Below are 19,694 nucleotides of genomic sequence, written 5' to 3' on the forward strand. Positions count from 1 at the left end.
CCGGGAGGGGTCATGTGGCATGCCCCGCTTGCTCCCGCTGTCACGTGACTCCAGAAAGATGGCGGCCTTGACAGCAGAGCAATTCGCGGCGCTCCAGAGCCTGCTGAAGGTATCTTGCAGGGGTGGGGACCAGTGTGGCGGCTGTCTTAGTGTTTGAGACTGTGCAAAGCAAGAATTTGGAATAAATCGGTCCTGGCTTGGAGCACTCCAAACCCCCGCGCCAGTACTTTTCTGTGTGACCCCAAGAAAATCGCTCAGCCTTTCTGAGCTTTTAAACAGGACCAACAAAATTAGTTATGCCTTGATATTAAGGTGGGAGCAAAACCCAGATAATCGACGTGAATGCACCCAGGAATTAGTGACTATGGGTGTTTTTCCGGATTGGAGCACTGGGTGACAATCACCAGCTCCTCATTTCCTCCCGGTCTCTGCAGAGAAATCCTCACCCTCCTGCCACCCCAGTACTTCTGGGACGTCATAAAGTATGAGTTACTCTGTAGAAGGATGGCTTTACTTTCCTTCTTAGAACTTATCACTAGCAGACATCGTGGGATCTGTTTTGGGTTTTTTTGGAGGGGAGTTGTTTTGGTTTTTGTTTTGGTGTTTTGTTTTTTGCTTTTTCGAGACAGGGTTTCTCTGTGTAGCCTTTGGCTGTTCTAGACTCACTTTGTAGACCAGGCTGGCCTCAAACTCACAATGATCCGCCTGCCTCTGCCTCCCGAGTACTGGGATTAAAGGCGTGCGCCACCATGCCTGGCTGTGGGATCTGTTTTTAGTCTCTTTTGAGGCACATGACTTCTGTTTCTTTCTGTTTTCCTTTCTTCTCCTCCAGTCGAAGATCAAAAATGATACTCGTGACACTGTCATTATCAGCCACACATTTAATGTCCTCTCCAATATACATTTCCCCAGTATGCATTTGCTCGGCTCACTCCTAAACACTTCACACCCAGTATGTGCTGAAGAAATAGCTATTAAGTGCATTAGTGTCACAGAGCTGTGACTAGACACTTAGTGTTCTCACTCCCAGCCTTTCCCCCTTCCTGTGGTTGGGTTGAATCATTCCCTCTCCGTGCCTGCTTGTCTAGGGACATTTGTTTTCCTTGATAAAGTTTTTAAAAAATGTATAGCATAACTGAAAATACAGAAATCATGAGTGGCTAAGCTTGATGACTACGCACTCGTGTACTCAACAGCAGGTCGCAAAGTGAAACACCGGTACCCGAAGAAGCCCCTCACTGCTCCTTGAGTACTTGCTCTGCTCGCCTTTCCGGGAGTGCATCGCTTCGGTCCCAGTTTAATATTGCTCATATTTGAATTTCACAAAAGTGGAACACATCAGCATATTCATTTTCATGTCTAGCTTTCAGTCATGATTGTGTAACAGTGGCTCATTCATTTTCATTGGCCTGTTTCCTTAAAATAAGCTTTGTTAAAAGCTAACTATAATGCCTCTTGTAGTTGTAAGAAGTAATGCAGAGAAATGCCGAATGATGACTTCCTGAAAATCTACAGAATAATATCACAGCTGGGTGATTGATACAGTCAAACTACAAGGCATATGTCAGCATAAGACCCCTGCATTGGTGACTTACTCACTTGCAGTCAGACTCCAGACCTCCTTTACACTTCAGTGTTCTTGGGTCATTATTTTTCATTTCAAGAACCTTTGTAAATCTTACTGTAGTCATGTTTGTGGATTGGCTTTCCTCACTCTGCCTAATTCTCTGTGGCAGTGGTTCTCAACCTTTGGGTTGTGACCCTTTGGGGTCTCCTATCAGTAATCCTGCATATCTGATAGTTACACTGCAAATCGTAACAGTAGCAAAAGTACGGTTATGAGGTAGCAACAAAATACTTTTTGTGGTTGGGGGGCACCACAGCCTAAGGAACTGTATGTATTAAAGGGTTGCAGCATTAGTAAGGTTGAGAACCACTGCTCTAGAGACACACATGAACCGTATGTATCAACAATTGCTTCCTTTTTATTGCTCGGGGCCGTTCTGTAGTGTGTTCTGTTTGCTCATTGGTCAGTTGAAAGATGCTAGAATGCTTTCAGTACTTGCTATTACACTAGCAAGTCATCTGGGATGTACGTGGTTTAAAGACGTCGCCAAGCTTTTCCAGCGTGTCTGTACTGCTTTATATTTGTATCTGTTTCAGCATCAGCATTTGGGGTTGCAGTATATCCTACCCAAATCATGTGGTTAATATGCCATGGATCTATGTAGTCAGCCTCTAACACCCGCCCCCCACAGAGCTGGGGGGGATATGTATGTGTAGGGAGGGGGGATATGTATGTGGGGGGGGGGAGTATACACCTTGGGTGTCAGTCCTTGCCTTCAGTCTTGTTAGAGATTTATTCATCATTTACTGCAGCACACACCAGGCTCACTGCCCGTGAGCTTCTGGGAATTCTTCTCCTGCCCATCATTTTCAGACGGGACCCCCTAGGATTGCAGGCATGAGTCCTGCTTCAGTGTGTGTGTGTGTGTGTGTGTGTGTCTGTCTTCTGGGGATCCAAATTCAGGTCATCAGGCCTGTGCAGGAAGCGCTTTACCCGCTAAACTGTCTCCTCAGCCCTGTATCTATCTATCTTTTATATTTAACTGATCTGTGGTCTATACTGAGCTGATTTTGTATAAAGTGTCCGATACTTAGGTTGAGTGTGCTTTTGAAATGTCGCATTGTTTCAGTACTGTTTGTTAATTTTTTTTTCTTCCACTGAATTGCTTTTGCAATTCAAGAGTCTCTTGAGCATATCTGTGTAGGTTTGTTCTGGGGTTCTCTGTTGCCTCGATCTCTGTGCTTATCCCTCTGTGCTTACACAGGCTTGATTACCTTAACTGTATAATAAATCGTGACATCAGACCAATTCTTCCTACTTTATTTTTCTTTCTTAAAATTGCTTTGGCTAGAGACATAGCTCAACTAGTAAATCACGTGTTATGCAAGATGATAATGTGGTGTGATACCTGGATCCCTGTGAAAAGCCGACGTGATGGTGTGCACTTACAGTCCTAGTGCGGGGAGGCAGAGGCAGCTGGATTCCTGGGGCCAGCTGGGCAGCCTGGCTTATTTGTCTGGTCCAGACCAGTGATAGAACTTGTTTCAAGAAGCAAGCTGGATGGTGCCTAAGGAATCACAGTGAGAATGTCTTTCACCTCCACATACATGCACGCACATGCATATGCACATGTATCTCCCAACATATTCATAGACACATACATGTACTCATGCATGCTTGCCACACTGCTTTAGCTGCTCTAAGTCCTTTGCCTTTCAGGACACATTTTTAAATGTTGTTGGCTATATGGAAAACAGACTTGCTTAGACTTTGATAGGGACTGTGTTGAACCTAAGCCAATTAGGGGGAAGATACTCTCTCTATGATAATGAATCTCCCAGTGCATAAAATAACGTGTCTCTGTATTTATCTTATCTTCTCTGCACCCTTTTGTCTGTAATATGGAGTCATAGCACAAAAGTCCTAGAATTCATTCCCTGACCAATGACAAATGACACTTTTTAAATTATGTCTACATGTCTATTGCTTGGTTTAACTTTTGATTGTTTTAACTTACAACAGTGTGATAGTCATGGCATTGGACCAAAACGATACTTTGGATCCTCTCCCGGCTTGCAGCATCTAGGGAAGATGCTGGAATTACCAGGCGGAACTTCCTCAGCACCTAGTGATCCAGTGGCATTTAGTGTAAACAACCCACACTATCCAGTGGACTGTCATCAAACCATAGCATTCCATACATTGGGTGTATATTATATGTGTGTTCTAATTAGGATATATTTTTTTTAATTATTTATTTTTCTCTTATATGCATTGGTGTTTTGCCTGCATGTATGTCTGTGTGAAGGTCTCAGATCTTGGAGCTATAGATGTGAGCTGCCATGTGGATGCTGGGAATTGAACCTGGGTCCTCTGGAAGAGCAGTCAGTGCTCTTAACCGATGAACCGTCTCTCCAGCCTCCCTAATTAAGGTATTTTAAAAGCAGGATGGATGCCATCCCATGCCAAGTCAAGGGTTGTCTCTGTGTAGAAATAAAGCAGGCTTTTGTGTGTTGATTTTGTATCTGCAGACTTGTTAAATTCACTTATACTAGGTTTTGGTGATGTTTTTGTTTGGGGGTTTTGTTTTGATTTTGGTGTGTGTGTGTGTGTGTGTGTACACATTCCTTGGAACTTACCACATAGAAAATCATGTTTATCACAGAGACTTTTAATTCTTCCTGTGTAGTCTTCATAGTCTTAAGTCCCTTGTCTTTCCTTAGTTCTGGAACTTTCAGGGATTTGCTCAGAAGAGTGGTGAGAATAGACATCTAAGGACAAGGCACGATCTTATCACTAGTGCAGCACAGAAGTCCTGCGTGAACGTGTAAGGAGCTGATGAAGTCCTGAATAAATGTCTATTATTGACAAGGACTCCAGTGCCTCAGACCCATGGGAATTGGCAAAACTTTCATCAGGTCAGGCTCAGGGAATTGTCAAAGCCTTCCTGTGTGCAATGTTGACAGAGTGTTCAGAAAGCATCCAATGTAGCTTTTTCCTCCAAGAGACTGTGTTGAAACTAGCTAACCCCTTCTCCTGCTGTACGTAGTGAACAGGCTGGTGTCCCGGGTTTTGCATAGCAATGTACTCCATCAGAGTGAGCACAACCTGCTTGACCCCAGATTGTCTGTACAGCCTGTGTTAGTGCTTTCTTCATTCCCTTGTTACCACAGTCAGGTTTGCAGGACCGAGCTGTGCTGGACATAGCATAGGCTGTTAACTACACACTTTTTACAGAGGCCTTTCCAGGTTAAGGAAGTGTTCTGCAAAGGCTTGTTTTGCCTTCCAATTCTCCTGCAGTGGTTGGCCAAATGGGGTCATGAGGCTGCAGTTTCATGGGATGTGCACCCCTAGGTTTTGGGTGTGTATACACAGGCCTCCCATAATGCTGAATAGTTTTTTCTAAGAATTTTTAAAAGTTATTTTATTTTAAATCTATTTGTGTGTGTGTGTGTGTGTGTGTGTGTGCGCGCATTCCCATGTGCCATGGCGCAGGTGTGGAGGTCAGAAGCCAACTTGCAGGAGTGGTTATCTCTTTCCACCATGCAGGTTCTAGAAGCCAAACTCAGGTCCTTAAGCTTTGCAGTGCATGCCTTTCTTTACCTGCCATACCATCTCACTAGTTGAGAGGACTTTTTGTTTGTTTGTTTAGGTAAAAAACAAAACAAAACCAAAGACAAAAACAACCTGATGTCTAATGTTATTAAATTTTTTTTGCTTTGTTTAATATTGTATCCCTTCCCCCCCCCCCCCGCCCTTGATCTGTTAAAGCTGTGAGTTACATAGATTTTCAAATATTCAGCCAGATTTATATCCCTGGAATAAACCCCATGTTGCCTTAGTGTATTATATATTGCTTATTTCTATATGGTAATATTTTGCATGAGAGGGTTGCTGTTGTAACTATCCAAACTGTCTGGTTTGGATATGAAGGTAATTTACCCATAAAAAGCACTGGAAACTCTTTCCCCTGTCTCCTCTGTTCTCTAAAAGAGATTTATAGAATTGATGTTTTAAATCTTGAAATGTTTGTTAGAATTCTTCAGTGAGAATATCTTGGTCTAGAGATTTCTTCTTTGAGTTAATGGTGTGGATTCAATTTTCTGGGTAGTGGCAGCTGTCGCCTGTCTGTTTCCAATGACGGCAGCGCGTGCGGTGGTGTTTTTGAGTAATTGGTCCATTTTGTGGAAGCCGTCGGGTTTGAGTGTAGGCTTCTCTTTATCCTTTCGGTGTCTGGCTCATCATTCTTGCCAGCTCTTTTTTTTCACTTACTTCCCCTGTCTTCTTACTGGGGAAGTGTTGCCCGGATGTCAATTAGAGTGATGGATGGTGTTGCTGAGTTCTTCGGTGTGCTGTTTCCTATCTGGCTAGTTCTGTCAGTTGCTGAAGGAGGGGTGTTGCTGTGCCCATTGCATTTGGGAAGTCATCTGTCTCTCCTTACATTTCTGTCAGTTATTGCTTCACAGTTTGCAGTCCTCATGGTGGATGCATACACATTCTAGAAGTCTGGATGTCTCCTTGGTAGACAGAATCTTGCAGCATTTTACAATATTGTTTTCTTTTTTGCAAAGCATGCTTTATCTGGCATCAGGGTGGCCATTCTTGCATTCCTTTGACTAATGTTTGAATGGCATTCTTTATTTGTGCATCTACTTTTAGCCTGCCCATATACTTGAAGGGAGATCCTTGCATGTAACATTTAATATTTTTCATCCACTGTGCCGATTTGTTTTGGTTTTGTTTTTCATTTTTCCAAGACAATTTTTCTGTGTACCCTTGGCTATTCTGGACTGGCTTTGTAGACTAGCCTGGCATTGAACCTACAGCTATCCACCTGCCTCTGCCTCCCTGAGTGCTGGGATTAAAGGCGTGCACCACCACAGCCGGCTCACTCTGGCAATTTTAAATTTTAATTAGAATATTTAGGTCACTTAAAGCTGATATAAAGACTCCCATCCTATGACTTAAATCTGTTCTTTTTTGTTTTTCTGCTCATTCTTTATTTTATTCTTCTTTTTTATACTTCTCTGCTTTTCCATTTGTTATTTGAATATTTTTAAAAGAATTCTATTTGAGGGGCTAAGAAGATGGCTAACTGGGTAAGAGTGCTTGCCGTGCAATCGTGAGAACCAGAGTTTGAATCTCCAGCATGGCCACCTAGCTACCTGTAATCTGAGCACTATGGAGCTCACAGACAGGCGGAGCTCTGAGGTTTCCTGGCTTCTGGCCTAGCTCCCACTTCAGTGAGAGACCTTGTCTCAAGGGAATAAGAAGGTGAGTGATGAAACAGGGCACCTGACATCCTCACCTGGCATACACTCACTCTCTCATATATATATATATATATACACATACACACACACACACACACAGAAGCACCCACATACACACACATGTGCATATACACATGCAGGCACACATACATGCACACATGTGCACATACACACACTCACACACCGGTGCACATGTACAAACATGCACACAATACACACATGCACACACTCACATACACACTCACTCATACACACACACACATACACACATGCACATGCATGTATGTTATCTTAATTTTTTAATAGAATCTCTCTAGTCACACTGTGTGTGTGTGGTATATAGTTTATCACAGTCTGTTGGTGTCATCATTTTATCAGTTAGGATGAAGTCTAGTTATAACACATTTGTATTAAATATTTCTTCTGCATTACATTTAAAGTTCTACCAAACAGTTTCGTGATTTTTCTTTTAGCCTTCATATGTAATTTAGAAGATATCATTTTCTTTTACATCTTTGCTGCTCTTTTCTGATTTTGTGTTCTAGGAACATCTACAAAAGCACTGACTGCCATAGTGAGAAGGTGACAGAAGACTAAAGACAAGTGTAGGCATATTGTTGATGCTGATGGTGCCAGGATCAGCTTGTTAAGCCCACATACCCCTCTAACAGTTCTGTGTATCCTTAGGATGCTACAAAACTGTAGGGAAAAGAGGCCAGCATTGCTGGGGGCGCGGGCAGCATGGCAGACCCAAAACAGTTTCAGTCAGGTCACAGTGGCTCCCAACACTTCTGTGATTCTTTTCTGCAGAAGAACTTGGTGTTGACATTCTTCATAATGGATCTTCTGACAGATTATCTTGGTTTTCTTTCATTCCTGATGAACATTTTACTAGCTGAGGGTTCTAGGTTGGCAATTTGTTCTGCATCTCAGAAATATGCTTTCTTGCCTCTTGAGTTCTGACATGAAAGCCATTGTCATTCTGAGTGTTTCTTGCATTGCCTTCAATTTTTTTTTTGTCTTTCTTTTTTTTTTTTTAATTTATTTCTGTATCTAGGTGTGAGGTTTTAAAATTATACTTTTTATGATTTACTTGGTTTCTTGATATATTTACCATTAAGTCTGGTTAAACTTGGGAAGTTTAACTATGTTTTCTATTATTTTCTTAAATGCTATCTATCTATCCATCTATCTATCTATCTATCACCCATCTATATCTGTTATCTATCTACCTATCTATGATTAACCTATTTATCTATCGTCTATCTATTTTTCTATCTGCCATTTCCTCTTTTATCTTGTTCCATGACTGTAAATGTTTTTTATTTCCTCAGATGTGGGGATGAGATGCAAGCTGTTCCCAAGCCTTTCTAGTTCTTTCTGAACTATTGCTGGCTGGTTCAACTCAGCTGTTCTGGCCTAAACTCCTCTCTGAGGTGACTGATTGAAACTTGCTTCTCTTGGCTTCTGACTGGATTGCTCCTCCTAGCCTCAAACTATTTCTGTCAATATGATGTAATCTTCTGGCCCATTCTCATTCTCTGGCTTATTCTGTCTTCTCCTGTGTCTACCTTGTTCCTGCAACCTGTCTCTGTAAAACTGTCGCAGTAAAAAAAAAACTCTTGGTAAAAAGTCCCTTTTCTCTCTCTCTCTCTCTCTCTCTCTCTCTCTCTCTCTCTCTCTCTCTCTCTCTCTCTCTCTCTCTCTCTCTCTCTCTCTCTCTCTCTCTCTCCTTGTGCTGCTCTTAAGTAGCTTCTCTTTCCTGTCCTGTTCTTGTAAGAGTTGGCTGTATTCTATCTCTTACTCACCCTGTCACATCTTTCTCAGATTTGTCACTTTGTCTGCCCCTCAAGTAGTTGTCACTTTGAAAGCTTCCTTCCTTCCTTCCTTCCTTTCTTTCTTTCTTTTTTTAGGGGGCTTGTTTTTTTTTTTTTTTTTTTTGAGACAGGGTTTCTCTGTATAATAGCCCTGGCTGTTCTAGAACTCTCTTTGTAGACCAGGCTGGCCTTGAACTCACAGAGATATGCCTGTCTCTGCCCCACCCCCACCCCAAGTGCTGGGATTAAAGGCGTGTGCCATGGCACCTGTTTCTTTCTATAAACTAACCTTACTTTCATTGTTTGGGGTTAAAGGTGTGTACTAAGGCATGTTTCATTCCACCCAGATCATACTGTAATCCAGACTGTGTCTTCATTCCAGCTGATCACATAGACCCGAAGGTCCTTGGATGTGATCCCTTGCCAGAGCAGCCATGTTGCTGGATTAAAATTCCTCTACACATGACTTCAGTGGTACACTGTTAGGTCTGTGGTAGAGCTCTGCTTTCAGTCTGATTTTCCTCTGTTCAGGCTGGGTAATTTCATGCAACAGGCTGTCTTCCATCTGCCAATTCTCTGCTGTCCCTTCCATGTTACCATGCTGCATTTGTCTTCCGAGTGTTTGTTTGAGTTGCGTCTCTGGTGGTTTTTTTTTTTTTTTTCATTTTGTTTTAATTTTAATATTATTGCCTTCTATTTTTGCAAGGTTTATTGGTTTCAGCTATGTTTTTAATTATTGGAATATTGATTGTAGCTGCTTCAAAATATTGGTCAGATAATGTTAAAGTTGTCTGCTGAGACAGTCCCATGATGTAGCTCAAGTTGCCCTGTAACTTGTAATCTTATTTCCTCAGCCTCTAGCTCTCCAACACCACCACCATCACCACCACCACCACCACCATCACCACCACCACCACCACCATCACCACCACCACCACCACCATCACCACCATATCACCACCACCACCATCACTACTACCACCACCACCACCATCACCACCACACCACCACACCACACCACCACCACCATCACCATCAAACCACCACCACCAACCACCACCACACCACCACCACCACCATCACCACCACCCCCACCACCATCACCACACCATCACCACCACATCACCACCATCACCACCACCATCACCACCACCATCACCACCACCACACCACCACCACCATCACATCACCACCACCACCACCACCACACCACCACCCCACCACACATCACCACCACCATCACCACCACCACCACCACCATCACCACCACCACCACCATCACCACCATCACCACCACCACCACCACCACCACCACCATCACTACTACCACCACCACCATCACCACCACCACCATCACCATCACCACCACCACCACCACCATCACCACCACCATCACCACCACCACCACCATCACCACCACCACCATCACCACCACCACCACCACCACCACCACCACCACCACCACCACCATCACCACCACCATCACCACCACCACCACCATCACCACCACCACCACCACCATCACCACCACCACCACCACCACCATCACCACCACCACCACCACCACCACCACCATCACCACCACCACCACCACTACCACCATCACCACCACCCCTTTTCATTCATCTTGAGACTTCCCTGGTCCCTGGTCACAGGTGTGATTTTTGTGAGAACCTGGACATGTTCCTGTTATGTTCTGAGACTGTGTATAGTACTCAAATCTTGTTCTAGCTGGCTTTTCCCAAAACTGCTAAGACAGAGAGTTGGGACATCTTTTCTCAAGTTGGCACAAGCACAGACTAGATAGAGTCATCTAGAAAGAGGGAACCCCGACTGAGAAAATGCCTCTATCAGACTGACCTGTAGCCGAGACTGTGGGGCATTTTCTTGATTAGTGATTAATGTGGGAGGACCCAGCCCACTGAAAGTGGTGCCACCACTGGGCAGGTGGCCTGGAAGGTGTATAGGAATGCAGAAAGCAGGATGAGCTGAGCGAGCTGTGATAAACAAGCCAGTAAGCATTGCTTCTCCTAGGCCTTTGCTTTAGTTTCTTCTTCCAGGTTCCTGCCTTGCTTCCTCCCTACTGTGTAAACCTGTGAGACAAGTTAACCCTTTCCTCCCTGAGTTGGTTTTGGTCAGTTTCTTATCATAGCGTGAGAAACCAGGGTGCTGCCTCTTTAATCCATTGGAGGTAGAGGACCAGATTCCCCACAGGGCAGCGTGGCTTGTTATAGGGCAGTGGGAATGAAGATCTCAGCTCCACTCTGGTCCCTTCTGGGTACCACCCTAGCAGAGATGTTGGGATTCCTTGCTGTAACATCACAGAGCTTGGTGCTCACAGCGAGGCTTCTCAGCCATTGCTGGCCCCAGTGATGTGTGTTCACAGTTCTTTACGGGATAGTTGGGTTTTGCTAAAGTAGAGTAGTTATTGTTTAAAAGTTTTCTGGTCTTAGGAAGCTGGCCTTCTAGGGCAAGGTCTGGGATCAATAAGGAAAAGGAAAACCAAGAACCTCAGCACCATGTTGTTCCTGGGCCTCATCCTAGCAGGTCTGGCTCCCCCACCCTCATCCATGGTTGAGTTTGTTTTCCCTAAGTGCTTAGTGGTATTAGCTGTTCTTAGCAGGAAGAACAGGAAAGACGCATCCATCTCCCCAGAAACAGAGGTGTCCTATGAACCTTCAGCATTAAGAAGCTCTCATAAGCATCATCAAATAACCAACACAAATGTCTGCAGACTGTAACTTGGTGTTTTCCATCTGTACATTAACTCCTAGGCCTCCTCAAAAGATGTCGTCAGACAACTGTGCCAAGAAAGCTTTTCCAGTTCCGCCCTTGACTCAAAAAAGCTCTTGGATGTCACATGTTCCAGCTTGTCTGTGACCCAGGAAGAGGCAGAGCAAGTAAGTGTGGTGAGACATGACCTTCGCCCACTGGTCCTTGTCACTTGTTAACCTCTTCCTTGACTTCCCAGTCAGTTGCATGTCCAAAGAGATTGTCTCCTTGAAATATCTGTTGCCACTGTAGAAAACTCAGACAGATTTTTAAAAAGATATTAAAGAACTCTAAGATTTTCATCTTGCACCCTTTCCTTATGACATATGAGCCCCCATTATGATAAATAAGCAGAGTTTCAGGCCACTTTCCTTTCAGACTTATTACCTAGCAGTGTGTTTAAAAAAAAAAAAAAAAGACCTTTTGTGATTTTCATGCCCAGTGTGTGACTGGCAAGTGCTGATAAATTGTCAGCTGGGCAGATGAGGGTAGACCTTGCAGGGATGTCTTTGAGCTGAGGCACTGAGGCCTGAGTGGCATTAGCAAGTACCCACTGCTGGGCTCAATCAGGCTTCCTCAGGGATGCTATGTTCTCCACACCCTCATCTCTTCCCTCCGCCCCTGTAACACCTTGTGCTCAGCTCAGATATTCACCAGGTAGCTATGAGGAAGCCAAAGTGACAGTGTTGTCCACCCAGGGCAGACGTGCTTGAGCAGAGTATCTTCATTCAGACGGCGCTGTTCTTGTTATTATTTTTCTTTAATCTAGAGCTTTATTCATGGAAATCTACTATAGAAAAGTCAAAGGCAGAGGCAAGGCTGTAGACTTAGTTTGGATGCCCTTAAAATAAATGTGAAGCAAGGACTTGGGTACAGCGGGTGATTCTAGGAAAACAGAGGAAGGAGCGAGAAAAATTAACCAGAGAATGGAGGCAAACATGTTGATGATGTGGTCACTGCGGTGGAATTAGCTGCCACCATCACTGCTGCAGGCTTCACTTCCCTTTGCTTCTGGGTTGTGTCCATTTATAGTCAGACAGCCTTCATGGTATCGGATAAAGATGCAAAGCAGATAAACAGTCACCTTCAGGGAGCTTTCTTGGGTTCAGCTAAGCATCACTATGTTGATATGTGAATGCTAAGGTGCATTTGGCTACAGAGCTACAAGGTCATAGGATGCTTGTTGGGAGTGTAGGAGTGCTGGTCCACTGTACAGAATCCCTGCGTTTGAAGTGCAGTGCCTACAAGGGCATAAGGTAGGAACACATAGCTAGGCAGCGTCCAAGACTCCTCTTTCACAGAGGTAGTCACACCACTGGCCAGGCACTGTTTTTCTTTGATCTTCCAGGTGACAGCTTAAGGGTGAGGACATGCGATGCCTTCCACCCTAGATCAAAGTCCTCACTCCAGGGAAACCAGTATCTCCTCTAACAACTCAATAAGCACACGTTCAGATTCTTGCAAAGAGGGTGCAGCCTCACCCAGGGAAGTGTGGCCTAGTGTTTACACAGTCCTCTTAGACCAGAGGCACGGGCCAATACAAGGTTGCCTGGTAACCCAGCCTGCTTTCCACTTCTCAGGTTACCAGGGAAACAGCATCACAAAGTTAAGTGAAGGTCAGATGCTTCCACAGAAGGCAAAAAGATACATTATCCCTTTGCCCACAAACTAACAAGTTTCTGACAAGCCCATGGCTTCCTAAGTCATTCGTCTTCTAAAAGGACCACTAAACTAGCAAAGTCATGCTGAGTGTCAGCGTCTGCTGCAGGGGCCACCACACTCCATGTGCCTGTGGTAGTGTGCCCCATGGGTGAGTACAACGCTCCACCCGTGTCCCTCTGTGTGTACCCTCCTGCCTCCACCCTGCAGCTACAGGGCTGTCCTCTCTGTCCTACAGCTGCTCCAGGCCCTGCACCGCTTCACTAGGCTGGTGGCCTTCCGTGACCTGTCCTCTGCCGAGGCAATTCTGGCTCTCTTTCCAGAAAATTTCCACCAAAACCTCAAAAACCTTCTGACAAAAATCATCCTGGAGCACATGTAAGTGTATGTGTGTTGAGAGTGCCTTCTAACTGTAATAATTCTTGCTGTTACTATCCTAAAATAATGTAGGCTTGTGGTTGAAAATGCATACAGATGAATGATGGAAGAAAGCAAGACACTTGTCACCCCATGCCCAGAGCTTAGCTGCACCCATTTTTCAATGAAAAGCCATTTACCTGTTTGCTTATTTTTGCTTTGTGAGGAAGGGTCTCATTATAGCTCAGGCTGGCCTTGAACTCCCTTTGTGGACAAGGATGACATTGAACTTGTGTTCCTTCTACCTCCACCTCCCAAGTGCTGGGATTACAAGCGTGTGCTCCCACAACTGCCTTGAAGGTAAAAACGTGCTTTTTGTTTCTCTTTGCACATATATGGAGAAGATGATCTTTTGGTTGTTTTTAACAGTCAGGACCTTGCTGTTTTATAGCTTGCTTATTTTCAGCCAACAGTATTAATATTGATGACACTTCAGCAAATGACCTTAGGATCATTTTTAATAGTTAAATGTAAAGTATATTCTAGTATATGGAGGAATTTGGTATAATTTTTTAAATTCCTTAAGGTTAGCCATTTACGATATTATTGGCAGTTCCTCCCAAAAATAGTTTGTGATAGAAACATCGTTATATATTCACTTACAGCTTAAAGTCCATGGGCATATCAGGGCATACTGGGGTTTGCCTTATATTGTTGGGTTGGCTACCAAAAACATTGGCCCAACACATTTTTTGAGACTATATTTCCCTCTGTAGCCCAGGTTACCCTTGCATGTGGAGCCTGTTGTTTCTCCTCCTGTGACTACAGGCATGCACCACAAATCCTGACCTCACAGCATGGAGATTTCTTTGCTTTCCCCAGTTCTATGACTGAGAAATGGAACCTCATTTTAGCTTTTAAGTTTTTGACATTAGAGATGTTGACTGTCTTTTTTCCTGTGTTTATTGATCATTTTTATTTCTTCTGTGAACTATCTTCTAAGCTGGGGAAGATGCTTTTCAACATGCATCTTAAGTAGAAGTGATTGTTGTCTGCCTGACAGCTGAGGGGCTTTAGCAGCAGTAACTGGTACTGGCCATTCACCAAGGGCTTTGTTGCTTACTTAGAACTCTCACACGTGACCACGTTTTATTGTGACTGCTTGGCACCCCACTCTGATGCTACTTGTTTTAGTATTGGCAGGCATGTGTGGTGTGTTTTACATAAGATGTGGTACTCGAAGTAGTTCCTCAGGGAAAGGAGAGTGAATTCGTCTTTCCTGTTTTGTCTTTGAAACCAGTAACACAAGAAGATTGCAACCATTAAATTTTCTATTTTCTTTAAGGTTGTTTTATTACATTTATTTATTTGGAGGGCTGCAGGGCATGCTGTGAACACGGAGATCAGAGGGCAGCTTGCAGGACTCAGTTCTGTCTTTTAACTATGCAGCTCCCACAGATCGATCTCAGGTCCTCTGTTGGAGCTGCTGCCCTTTCATGCCTTTTGTCTTTGTTTGTTTGTTTCCTAAGCTATGAAAACTAGTAACACTTGGGCCTTGCCATCACTGAGCTTTGTAAAGCAATGCAAAGCTGCATTTAGAGGGAGGGGTTTCTGAGGCCCTTTCTTGGTAGAGGCCACAAGCTGTCATCCCTCGTTACCAGAAAGCACATCCTCACTGCTCTCCCATTGTTTCTTCCTCATCTTTCCCTCTTAAACAGAGCTACTTGGAGAGCCGAAGCTCAAGCAAACCAGAGTGAGTACTGAGCCTCCCGCCTTCCCCACCCCTGCCCTTCAGTGCCAGCTCTGAGTCCCCGAAGCAAGAACCTAAGCACACATCAAAGAGAACCATATTCTGTATTGTACCTTTTAAATTTCACATTATTATTATTATTATTATTATTATATTATTATATGTTATGATAGAAGCAGGTTGATAAATAATACAGAAGTATCTAAGTAGAAAGTGAAGTACTTAGAGCATGTGTCAGTTAATACAAAAGTAAAGAGGGGAACAAAGCTAACAGGAGGATGGAATGTGCTCAGCATGTGTACATATGACAGTGATGTTAGCTACCACAGTACCTTGTACAGTGAGTATAAACAATGGGCGGGGAGGAGAGAGAGAGGGATTTGAAAAAAGGAAGGAATAGTCATTGAAATTACTCCAAAAGGTTGCAGAAGAGTGTGCTGAGTGACTGCCCTTGTGCTCACTTTAAGCACGTCACATAGCTGGAGATCTGTGTCTGCGCTGACTCATCCAGGCCTCACAGCAACTCTGCTGTCCAGGCTTCTAGATGAAGAAGCAAGTGCAGGGCTTGCATTCAAGTCAGGGCCGTTTCTTCTCTAAAACAAAATCTCTAGCACCATCACTGAAGTTGTCCTTTCTCTACCACTCTGGCCATGGGTGCATCTCTACTTTGTGTCACTTGTCACTCTGTCTCAACATGTGGAGTGTGAGTGGAGATGCACCCATCGGGAGTCCATGCTAAGGACAGCTGCCACCAAGGAGTGTGTGTAAGGCACACGACTTGTAGGTCTTAGGCCCTCCCTGTCTCTTTCTGAGTCTGGCTTGTAGTATAGCATATGTATACAAACCTTACAGCCACCTGTCATTGGATAAAAGCTCAAGAGAAAGAGACAGATGGTGTAGCCTCTAACCCACACTGTCGCCTCCACAGTCTCTCTGCCACGCCTGGTGGACCTGGACTGGAGAGTGGATGTCAAAACCTCCTCAGACAGCATCAGCCGCATGGCTGTCCCCACCTGCCTGCTCCAGATGAAGGTATGCCCAGTGCCAAGCTCCTCAGAAGGGAAGGGAATGACAGTGAGTTGTCCTCCCCACCCCAGCCGTCCAAAGGGGAAAATGATAATAACGACACCCCCTCCCAAATGTGCTGCTCCTCCACCGCCTGGCGTGGTCACAATGAAGCACATGCTAAAAGCAGACGTTTCCGAAGGACAGATGCAGAAGGCTGTGTTTCTCAGGTGACGTGCTGGGGTCTGAAGGCGGCCCGCTTTAACAGCAGGGTTACACATGGAGATGTCAGATGGCCCTCCAGACCCTTCCGGTAGCCAGCCTCTCACTAACTTCCTGTCCCATAGAACTGGGCTATGCAGCACAGCCCAAGCGTCTGTGGGCAGTTGACTGGTGAACACTTCATTTTCCTCTTCACATGCCTGTCTCATTATCTTCACCTTATTCTTCCCCAGAACCTCATAAAGGCCCGTACCCATTTTGTAGGACTTGGGTAGTTAAAACTAGAAGGGCGCGATGCTATAGCCACTTCCCCAGACACTCAGAAATTCAACAGCTGTAGAAGATGGGGAAGTGGCTTTAACAGGTCCCTTTTAAAAACATAATAATTAACATCTCATTTCCTCTTTAAAGATCAAATAAGTATATCTGGAACATTGCTTTTCTGTGTCCAGTTGTATGTCATAGAGCCTGCTTGTCCAAGTGTGGTATAAGCAAATAGTGATTTCTCACTTGAGTACTGAGACCTGTTTGGAGAGGTAACTGACCTTCACTCACCCCTGGCAGGAGTGACCCAGGCCTTTGAGCATCTCCTTCACTGGCAGCTGCTAAGGGATGAAGGGCTAGGGTCCTTTGCTGCACCCAGTAGCGACCTCTCAGGAACCCATACGCCTGAGTAGGGTGCAATTCCAGGGAGAAACAAGGACAGGCCAACTTGACTCTCTGGCTCACATTCTTGTTGCAGATCCAAGAGGATCCTAGTCTGTGTGGAGACAAGCCCTCCATCTCGGCTGTGACCATGGAGCTGAGTAAAGAAACTCTGGACACCATGTTAGATGGGCTGGGCCGCATCCGGGACCAGCTTTCTGCTGTGGCCAATAAATAAGCAGCCAGCTCGAAGGCGCAGTTGTCAGCACAGGGCTGACAGTGGGACGGTGGGATGGAGCGCTGCTGCTCCTCAGAAGGCACAGTGCGGGGAAGGAAGCAGCCAAGCCCATTGCTGTTCTCCTCTCTTCCTCCTTTTGTTTCTTTGCCTGGTGGTGAGCAGAAGCCTCCATCTCTGAGAAGCTGAACCACTGCCTTGGCAGCGTAAGGGAACATGTTCTTTGTATCAGCTGCCTGTGCGTGCTGCTATGGGAAACCCAGGCCCGTACTGTGGCGCTCCCCTAGTGAGTTCACCTCCAGCATTAGCTCAGATGAGGTCACTTCCAGCCTTGGACTACAAGGAGAGAACTAGGGGTGATGCCGGCAGTGCCTGCTCCCCATCACGGAAGCCAGCAGACAGAGTGCAACACGCAGCATGGTCCCTTCAGAGCCTTCCCTGAGCTTGCAGTCCTGCCAGGCACAGCTCCAAGTCAGAAAACTGAACCACACCATTCGCCTCTGCTCCTGGGTGAGAAAGTGGAAAGAATTGGAAATAAATGACAGTTTGATGATTCTGGTCGTGGTTCTTCTAACTTGAATTCTTAATTGCAAGCTAAGCTCACAACTGCATGGCATGATGTGATGCAAGGTGCATGGACCTCAACGCTCTGCCGTTGTCCATGATGTGAAACGAAAGCAGGGCTGACAGTCAGTAGCGACACTCCTAAGAGTTTAGCCGTGTGAGAACATCTCTCTTGTGACTCGTATGCCATAGGACCGAGTGTCTGGAAACCTTTTCTCCTTTAGTGATCTCCACAGCAGCACAGTACAGTCTGACTGGTATTGGTATGTGTGTACTTTGTGTGTGTGTGTGTGTGTGTGTGTGTGTGTGTGTGTGTGTGTGTGTGTGCGCACATGTGTGAGTGTATACATGTGTGTGAGTGTACACAAGTGTGAATGTGCACATGTGTGTGTACCTGTGTGTGCGTGTGCACATGTGTGTGTGTGTTTGTTGCAGGCAGCACCATTGGTGAAGAATATGGTTTGGCAGCCGGGCTGGGAAGACAGCCCTGCTTCTTGATGGTGATGTGCTTGACCTCTAAGGGTCAATCCCTACCCACCCATCCTTCCTTCCTTTTTTAATTAAGTAGACACATAATTGTGTCTTCCCTATAAGACTGTGAGGAGTAACTAGTATAACACACCTGAAAGCACTTAGCACTGGGACAACTAATAGGCTCAATAACGTTAGCTTTGGCTATTAATAGGAACAGCAGTGGGGAGCTCTGGGCATCCGTTGCATTGTCTGCCCAATGGGGTTGGTATGGCAGTGGATGAGACAACCAGCCCGTGGAGGTTCCATCACCTGCTGGTATATGGCCTCATTAGGACCTGCGGCCAGATTTCTCTAGCTTGCTTTCTGAGACACAGGACTCGGCAAGGGACATGAAGTTCTTTAACTGGTTCAGTGTGGAAAACTTGAATCTGCAGGAAGGTAAGGAATCTAACCTCTGGCCACCCAGTGAGATACCGAGAAGTCAAGACAAACCCTCCAGGCTTCTCATGCTCAGCAACCTGATCTCATAAATAATATTTCTATTAATTTCATCCAATGCATCTCGATCATATCCACCACCTCCCTTTCCCCCCAACTCCCAGACCCACCCCTACCTCTCCATCCTCCCCAACTTTGTGTGCTCCTTGTAGTTTTTTTTTTTTTTTTTTTTTTAAGATAATCCCTGAAGTCTGATCTGCGATGTCCATACACTCACAGGTGTAAGGCATTCTCCTGCTGGATGGTTGACTTGGCAGGGGCCACACCCTTAAGACGGACCCTCCCTCTCCCAGGAGCCTTTGTCAGTCAATCTCTCTCTCTCTCTCTCTCTCTCTCTCTCTCTCCCCCCCCCCTCTCTCTTTGTCTGGTTTGGTTTTTTGAGACAGGGTTTCTCTGTGTAGCCTTGGCTGTCCTGGACTCGCTTTGTAGACCAGGCTGGCTTCAAACTAGATTGTCAATATCTCTTGAGCTAGGAGTAGGAGGTTGCATTCCTCCTCTCCTCTCTCCTGGAGTAGTGACTGGCTTGATCTTGTGCAGGTCTTGTCCAGACAGCCACAGCTGTCACGAGGTCATCAACACAGGATCCTGTCATATCCAGAAGACACTTCCGGTCAGCTCCTCTCTGACCTTTGGCTCTTACAGTCTTTCTGACCACTCTTCTGCAATGGCCCCTGAGCCTATAGGGTGGGGGTGTGACACGGATGTTCTATTTGTGGCTGAGAACTCTGTAAACACTCCCTGCACTTTGGCCACTTGTGAATTCTGCACTAACCACTGTCTACTGCACAAAGGAATGTTTCTAATGAGGCCTGAGCGCTATGCTAAGCTGTGGGTATAAAGAAAGCAAATAAGGGGC

General features: G+C 45.2%; 1 protein-coding gene across 1 annotated transcript; it reads left to right on the forward strand.

Annotated features, from left to right (window-relative positions):
* Commd9 (COMM domain containing 9) lies at positions 1–17,699 on the forward strand. Its single transcript, XM_051144221.1, has 6 exons — positions 1–109; positions 11,432–11,557; positions 13,327–13,466; positions 15,164–15,198; positions 16,124–16,227; positions 17,165–17,699. The coding sequence occupies exons 1-6, from the start codon at positions 20–22 to the stop codon at positions 17,303–17,305; spliced, it is 636 nt and encodes a 211-aa protein (XP_051000178.1). The 5' UTR covers positions 1–19; the 3' UTR covers positions 17,306–17,699.
* The last annotated feature ends 1,995 nt before the right edge of the window (positions 17,700–19,694 follow it).

The sequence above is a fragment of the Acomys russatus genome, chromosome 4 (genome assembly GCF_903995435.1).
Source record: "Acomys russatus chromosome 4, mAcoRus1.1, whole genome shotgun sequence".
Classification (NCBI taxonomy): domain Eukaryota; kingdom Metazoa; phylum Chordata; class Mammalia; order Rodentia; family Muridae; genus Acomys; species Acomys russatus.